This window comes from Lycium barbarum, chromosome 3, assembly GCF_019175385.1.
Source record: "Lycium barbarum isolate Lr01 chromosome 3, ASM1917538v2, whole genome shotgun sequence".
NCBI classification, from domain to species: Eukaryota; Viridiplantae; Streptophyta; class Magnoliopsida; order Solanales; family Solanaceae; genus Lycium; species Lycium barbarum.
The window spans coordinates 28,055,865-28,064,680 of NC_083339.1; the positions used below are offsets into that span (position 1 = coordinate 28,055,865).

At 33.6% G+C, this 8,816-nt stretch overlaps 1 protein-coding gene across 1 annotated transcript; it reads right to left on the minus strand.

Annotated features, from left to right (window-relative positions):
* Positions 1–568: 568 nt before the first annotated feature.
* On the minus strand, positions 569–2,960 carry LOC132630604 (uncharacterized). The gene is made up of 2 exons (XM_060346175.1): positions 2,529–2,960; positions 569–2,398 (listed from the first exon to the last, which is right to left on the minus strand). Exons 1-2 carry the CDS (start codon positions 2,958–2,960, stop codon positions 569–571), a joined length of 2,262 nt encoding a protein of 753 aa, XP_060202158.1.
* Between the last annotated feature and the right edge of the window lie 5,856 nt (positions 2,961–8,816).

An 8,816-nucleotide genomic window follows, 5' to 3' on the forward strand; every position in this document is an offset into this window, starting at 1 on the left:
TTAGTCGGGGCTCAAAGAGACCCGGACACCCGGTGCTTAATCAAAAAAAAAAAAAATAATTATTCACAATTTTGCCTATTTGAGCTTGTTTTGCTGCTGTGTGTCTGAATCCGCATATAAAGATCGCTAAGAATACATGAAGGAACTATCGGTTAAATTGTAGAACATGTGAATGAGCTCGTCGTTCGTTTAAATCCTGTTTCATATTTTTGTTATAATCTCTTTTGTCATGTCCAGTGGCGGACCCAGGATTTCATGGTCGTGGGTGCCTCATTTTCTTTAACATGAGTTGCTAACGATGACATAATATAAATGCACAACTGTTTGAATGCAACACTAAAAGAAAACTGCAACTAATATTATCATTACCAAAAGAGGCTTTTAATCACAAGTTTCATACAAAAGAAAGACTTCTAGTCAGTAGTCACAAGTTCGATCCCAAAAAAAAAGACTTAGTCTCAAGTCTGATCCAAAAAAAAAGACTTCTAGTCAGTAGTCACAAGTCCGATCCCCCAAAAAAAAGACTTAGTCTCAAGTCTAATCCAAAAAAAAGACTTGAAGTCACAAATCACAACTGCGCTCGACGACTTTTCATTTTCTGAAAATGATGAATAATAGCATCATTACTTATAGTTGCAAATATCTCACGCTCTACATAGCAGACTAAACAACCATTTAAAAATTCATCACTCATACTGTTGCGGAGTTCATTTTTGATGTACTTCATCGATGAGAAAGCTCGTTCCACAGAAGCAGTAGCAACAGGAAGAATAAGAGTCAACTTGATAAGCAAATAAACAAGTGGCCAGGTCTGGTGCAATTCTGATTGAACCAATACTTTAGCAAGATCAGTAATCCCTTTCATATTGAAAAATCTCTTATCAGAACCTCGAACATACCCTATGAAATTATCAAGCTGGCAACTGAGATCTCGAAGCTTGTTGCTATCAAACTCATTCGGATAATATCCAGCCAACCTCATTACTTTTTTCTTATCAAAATTACCAAATGACTTAGCTGGATGTAAACAAGCCATACCAAGAAGTAAATCAGTACTAACAGTGTCGAAACGATTATTAAGCTCCTGAAGCAGCAAATCAATAACAGGATAAAAAATTCCTACACGAAAATGATGAGAATATGTAACATCAAGAGCTCTACGTTTCGACTTCCCAGGAATGTAGTTAGCATCCATCTTCGGAATAAATATCTCATGCTTATTACAAAAAGAAAGGGCATCATCCAGTAATGATTTCCATCCCCTATCCCTCATCATTTGCAATTCTTGCTTTGCAGTATTGAGCAGCCCCATAGCATTGACAATATCTTGATCCATTTTCTGTAACGAGCAGTTCAAATAATTTGTCTTCTTCAGAACTTCCAACATCAAGTACAACATAAAAACAAAATCAAACCCCTTAATCTTATCCACAAGACTTTCAGCTGTAAGTCTATCGATATAATTTGGACACTCACATGCAGCAAATTCAAGAACATAAAGAATTGATGGAAATATATCAATGAAGTTCTGTAAAGTTTTATAATGAGAACCCCAACGAGTGTCACCTGGTCGTTGAAGCCCACGTTCTTGATTTAGTCCTTGTCCTGTGTGCACTTCACCAGAAATGAGCAACTCTTCTAACTTTGCAGCTTGATGTTGTCTAAGCAAATCCCTGCGCTTATAAGATGCTCCAACAATATTCAATACATTAGTAACTATACATAAAAAATCATCCACATCTGAATTTTTCTTCACAAGAGCCACAAGTGTCAACTGCAATTGGTGAGCAAAACAATGAGTGGAATATGCAGATGGAGTATCACGCAAAATTAAACTTTTAAGACCATTTAGTTCTCCTTGCATGTTACTAGCACCATCATAACCTTGTCCACGTATTTGGGATGGACTTAATGAGTGATCCGAAAGAAAAGAATAGATTGTTTCCTTCATTGATCGTGCAGATGTATCATTAACATGGACAATACCAACAAATCGCTCTATCACTTCACCTTTTTTGTCAACATATCGTAGAACAAGTGCCATTTGCTCCTTGTGTGATATATCCTTCGATTCATCAACCAGTATTCCGAAATAATCACCATCCAAGTCTTCAATAATAGCTTTGATTGTTTCTTTTGCACAAGCATCAACAATATCTTTTTGAATTTTTGGACAACACATCATTTCATTTTTTGGAGCATTTTGTAATATAATGCTTCCAACTTCCTGATCCATGGCTCCATACCATTGCAAAAGTTCAAGAAATATACCTCTATTTGTAGATGATGTGCTCTCATCATGACCACGAAACGGCAATCCTAATCTTAAGAGAAACCTTGCCACTTCAATTGAAGCACCCAAGCGATGTCGAGATTCATTTTTGTCTTTCTCGTTACGCTTGTCAAAAGAAGTGCGAATTGATTGTGATATAAATCAATCATCATGTTGAAACACTTGTTGTGGATGCTATTTACCTCTCCAATATGAGTTTTGAATCTTTCCTTAGCCTTGTTCCAACCCTTATAACCCTTTTTCGTAAAAGCATCTCCCATATTTCCACGACATCATGCTCATTTTTAAACAAATAGCAACACAAACAATAAGCAGCATCTTTTGATATACTGTACTCTAACCACTTGGAATGTCGACCTTTGAACCAACCAGGATGAAACTGACGCATTGTTTTCTTTTTCTTCCCAAACTGAGTTTTAGGAAAATCATGATTCATAGGCTGACAAGGTCCTTTTTGAATATAATATCTTCTAACTTCATCACGTATATTAGGGTCATATTCTGCAGTAGGCCTTCTGTTTGCCGGGACTGCTTTCATATAATTGAAATTGATATTTGAAGGATTTGTATCCCTTTGAACTTCCGAAGGTATGGATGAAGCAACAGGTGGAATAGTAGAACTAGTGCTTGGTTGTCCACGTTTTAACCTGGTGACAAACTTATCCATCCGATTCACAAGATTTAAGACAATTCCTACAAAACAGGATTTAATTAATACTCCTTTTAAATGTAGCATACTGAAAGAAAGAACCATTTCCAAATTTAGAAAGGAAAGAAACAAAGATGCTCATTTCCAGACAACAAAGAACACTAGTATTACAATAGCCTCATGGCAGACATGTTGAAATAGCTTTTCTGAAGTTATTTCATCCATCGTTCCAAGCTAAATTTATAAGTAGCTTGGGATGAGTTTTCCCTCGTTCTCCCCAAAAGCCTCTCTTTTGTTCATAAAATAGCTGGCCAAAAGCAATGCTTGTGAATTCATTAGCCTAGCGCTATTTTTATTCAGACCACTAGAAATGCACATGAGAAAAATTCAAAATCATGAGCCAAAAGTTCTTAGCCAAAAAACTAACAAAGGAAAAAACACAAATTACACTATCTGACTATCCACAATTTGGTATTCAAATCAACAATATATGATTAGCAACGAGCCAACGATGAACAAAAGCCTCTCTTTTGTTTATAAAATAGCTGGCCAAAAGCAATGCTTGTGAATTCAATATCCTAGCGCTATTTTTATTCAGACCACTAGAAATGCACATGAGAAAAATTCAAAATCATGAGCCAAAAGTTCTTAGCCAAAAAACTAACAAAGGGAAAAACACAAATTACACTATCCACAATTTGGTATTCAAATCAACGATATATGATTAGCAATGACCAACGATGAACCATTAGACGGAAGATTGCTGAGAAAATATAGAAGCCCTTAACTTGTAATGTGTAAGAACTAAGAAATAAACAAACATCATTAGAAAAATTAAATCCCCCAAAATCCTAATTCAAATTTTTAGCTCTTAAAAAATTAAAATACCTGTGTTCCGAGATTAGTGGATGACGATAATGAAAATAAAAAACGAAATTGGAAAAAATAGGAGAAGAATTGAAGAAGATTGAAATTTGGTTTTGGGAATAAGGGTTTTGGTTGCTGTGCTGTTGTTTGATTTTTGGGAAACGATGAACCTTTTACCTTTTATTTGATAAATAAACTAAAAAGTAGGAAAAGTTAAATATACAAAGTCAACAAAAACAGCAGCTAAAAAAAATTAGAACGCTGGCACAGAGGTTCGAACATAGGACCTGGACCCGCCGAAACACTTAAGTTGGATCTGGAAACCAAAGCATCCACTAAACTTTTTGGTTTCCTGGGTGCTTTTTAAATATTATACCCATTTTTCATATATTTTTTTATATAACTATACCTAATCCCCGTCGGGTTTAACGAGTGCTGGAGCACCTCCAAATTACATGTAGGTCCGCCCCTGGTCATGTCTGTCAAATCAGTACGTATTGTGGCCAAATAGAGCTAAAGATATAGTAATCGGATTGTTTGTTGGTTGCTGGGTTGTCCCCTGTTTATTTCGAATTTGGTTGGTTTTTAAATAGTAGATGAAGAGGGGTAAAGGAGACTAACTGCTCCTGGAAAAATGGCAGTTTGATTTTTTCCAACATTAGCATCCTGTTTTTTTTATTTTTTAACTCCATCCATTAATCTAGAGGGACTATTTTATCATAAATCTAGAAGAAACGAGTACATAAAGATTTTGGCGTAAGTTATGAGTTTTCAAAATCCAACTTGTTGACCCTTGAGGATATAAAACTGCGTCTGAGTCAGTGTTTGTATGGATTCTAAAATACTGCAATATTGAAATATAAATGGGGTTACGAAGTAGTAAGAATGCCAAGATTGGTTTTAAAATCTTCCTTGTGTAAGGTATGTGGTAATTGGTTCATGTTAAAATTTTGAGTAGGTTTGTTGTGAATTTAGTCTTCTCGTTACTGCTTGTTTTAAAATCACTGCTAATAAGATTTCCTAAAGCCCTACTATAAAATCCATTTGGACCTTATGACTGAAAAATCTCATGCCTTGGCTGAAGATTGAGTTAAGTAGAGGTTAAGCTAACAATTGATTTATTGGCTTTCTATTTAAACCTCGTTAAGTTAGTAGTTTTTTTTTTTTTTTTTTTTGTGAACGTGAATAGGCGTAGGCTCAAATCTGAATCTTTCATTCAAAACTTAGTCCTCATGTTCATTTAGTTTAGAATTGTTGGTGGTTTAGTTTAGGTTGTGCTTTAACTAATAAGTGGAAACTTAGTTTTAACAGTTGGTATGAACAGGGGTGGCTCTGAGATTAGTGTTTTACTTCTATTTTGAGGATTGAACCCTGTTTGTTTCCTCTTTAACTAATAGGAAAATTATAATTTAAACTAGTAAAGTCTCTTCTTTTCCTTGAATCAACTGCTTTGTCCTTCCCCTTTCTTTTTTTAACTGACTGCTTCTCTTCACTAGGATTTTGCACTTAAATGCCTGGTTATATAATTCATAAAATTACCAATTGATAATGCTTGGAATTGGTGCAGGATACGAACCATTTACATGTATAAGTCCAGACCGTGTTGTGTCCCAATATAAATGCTTGAAAGATCTCGCTCGTGTTTGCCGTGTTCTGTTTCTAAGATATGAATTCATTTGTCACCTTAGCTAAAACTAGAGTGTAAAGACTTCAAGGATAGAGTCACGAGCTTGAATGCGAAAATTCATTAAGCTACTTAGTGTTAACAAACTCGATGGATTGGTCTTATTTAAAGTTGTTCAATCCCGTTTATATCTATTATTTTCCTGATACTTGATCACTTGATTTAATGAACCCTTATTAGTGTTTACAGCAAAAGGCAAATCATGTTTCTAATATAGTCATATTGATGGATTTAAATGTAGTGTACTATGGGATTGTTTTTTTTTTATTTTTTATAATCGACGATCTAGATCTGTTTGCTGGCTTGATAACCATTAATAAACATATGTGAAGTACTATTTCACCAGTAGACTAATGAGAAGTTAAAATAGTTGAAGAATATCCGGTCGGAACTAGTAGTTGTTTGATCTTGCTGTTCGAATATACTTATGTTCATAATTTGATGTTGTTTGTGTTCACAAGCATCACAACTTGGATAAGAACGAGATCGTGTTGTTCTTTACTATTACTAAACAAAGTATTTATCTACATGAACGTAGAAAGTGTAGAATCTCAGTAATACATCTTGGAGTTTGAGTTAATACGATATTTTGTTCATGCTTAAGGAGATAAGTTAGTAAATAGGTAATACCACCTCTATATTGGTGACAACTTGGGATACTTAAAGTGCTGTCTGTATATATTTCTTGTTTTCTCCTAAGTTAAAAACTACTTAAACTAGTTAAGTAATGTGTTTATTTTGTTTTGGTTAAGAATGTTTCCAATTTAGGATGGTGAATTGTTACTGTTATGACTGGTTTAAGTTGTTGGAGTTGTTGTTATACTTGTAATTGTTGCAAAACTTTAACTGTTGGCAAGACCAAAAAGGTTCTTTTTTTTTTGTTCCTTTCGTCTATCCGATTCACATGTGCTCGAGATACCAATCTAGTATGGTGAATTCTTACTGTTAGGATTAGTTTTAGGCATACTTCTCGTAATTAAATACCCCCTAATTTATCCAAAAAATACAAACTGATTACCGGTATTCAAATGAAGTAGGTCTGAATAGAGTTATAAAATTCACACATATGTCTCGTATTCATCTTTGATCATGTGTGCTCTAGAGATAATTCTTGCTGTTATGATTGGTTTATGATGCAATAGTAGTTGTGATTCCTTCCAGATTATATGACGTTTCAGTTAAGTTTTTGTTGTTACTAATCATCGAGATTTGTACCTAATCCTTTTCTTTTCTTTCTTTTTACATGTACACCATGGGAGTTTGTTGGAGTTAGTGGCTCAACTCTAATTCTGCCCAGGTCATAGGAGCAGTCAGCAGCAGATTTATTTGCTCATGTCTAGCCGTCCCCTACTTTCGCGTCAAAAGAATCCACGTCCCTCTTCCTCTCTTAAAATTTTATATCTTTTGTATTATTATATGTTATTCACACCCTTTGACTAACATCTTTTATGGGTTTGTATTTATAGTATTTTGTTTCTGGCTTGTTTGTGAACTCGTGAATGGCCGAGCCTTGTCATTGGCCACTTTTCCTTAGATATAAATCTTGGTTTAAGGATAGCTTAGAATAAAGAAGTGACAAACGTCCCTTTAACTTTGCGTATTTCACAGGTTGTAAACATTTTCGAACTAATAGATAAGGCTGATTTTTTTTTTATGGAGCAGGTCAGATTCTTTGAGTTTAATTAAGAACTTTATATTAGGGCTCAAGTATAGTGACCAAAGTTATTTTATGAGAGCTACAAGGTACATACTCTATTTTTTATATACATATATATACCATCTTATTATTTTTTTAACTAAATCATCCAATCATCTTTACACTATGCGTGTACTTATATATATATCACGGTACTTATACATATTATTATATTTTCCATGGCTATTTCTAAAAGTATACCTCTTTATATTATTTTTTACATACAATAAACATACTTAATGTATATATTATTTTCTCATAAAAAAAATGTATTTTCATACTCTACATCATATACTGCCTTTATATACAATAACCATATTTATACCTAATCTTCAAAAAATACACATGTACTCTTTTTTTTTTTATAAATAATATACATCCCTAATACGTATAATTTTACAATGAGTATGCCTACATACTATTATTTTTTTAAACGCGTACCATACATATACTACCTTATTTTCATTAATTCTCTTGGTCGTCTTTACATTATATACATTTATATAGTACTATCATGTCATCAATAACTATTTTTTAGTTACCCATGATATATATCACATATATACGGTATTTTCTTATAAAAAATATATCTTCTTATTCTATATACATACTATTCTTATATAAAATAAATGTCGTACATATTTTTCTCACGCATACATTAGCATTAACTACTTCCTTTATATATATGCATTTACTCACATAGCTGCAATTACCTTAAAACCCCCTTTTTTATACAAATAGTTTTGAGAGAGTAGTTTCTTTTTCGCAATTCTTTAAATAGGTGATAATAAATAAGAAATAATTAGATAATCCCCCTCTAGTATTAATTAAGCTAAGTTAAAGACTGTCTTCGGATAGGCTCTGAGGGATACTTAACACCTTCTTCTCGGGGTAAATAAAATCCTTACCTAGAATCTCACAGGTTTCAAAGACTAAAAAATGGAGTTTCCTTTTTTTTTTTTTTTAAATGGTTTCCTAATATTTTCTAAAATTAGGTGGCGACTTTGAAAATTTGCAAAATCAGAGAAAACATAGTTATAAGTTGTGAACTAGTTTTAATCCATTAAAAATAAGACATGACAACAAGTATTGGATCAGAGGTAGGCCTTGTTAAAAGATGGAAACATGATAATAAAGGAATTAGAAGCTACCTCAAAGGGATATTACACTAGCGGGCCGATAAGATGGAAGGACGACTTGGTGATAAACATAACCAGTCAGTCATGTGCATGACTAAGTAAAGAATGAAAGGGAGTACACTAAGGAGGAAATTACTCAGAATTTCAAGATAAGAATGTAATAGGAAGTTCAGAAATGAAGAAGCAGAGAAGGATTGAGTATGATGGTATTCGAAGTAGATAGTAGACTAAGATAAAAGTTAAGTGAAATAGCCACCGCGAGCTAGTTGTGTGGATACAAAGTTCCAGCATCACAGAACGGTTAGGAAAGCATTGTATAGGGAAGCCTTAAGGGCAAAAGTATTCGAGCCAGAATCTAGTAACATTTTGTCGATGGAAAGAAGTGGAGTTATTGATTGAGGAGGACTAAAATGAAAATGAATTATTCAGAGGAACGCGATTATTTGATGATACAAATGTGTATGATGATGATATGAGAATTCTAGGCA

Excerpts from the sequence above, each read along its gene's own strand:
- LOC132630604 (XM_060346175.1), bottom strand. The coding sequence starts at position 2,960 with ATGGATAAGTTTGTCACCAGGTTAAAACGTGGACAACCAAGCACTAGT. Across the intron at positions 2,399-2,528 it reads AGATGCTTTTACGAAAAAGG|CGTAACGAGAAAGACAAAAA; the intron begins GTTATAAGGGTT and ends TCTTTTGACAAG.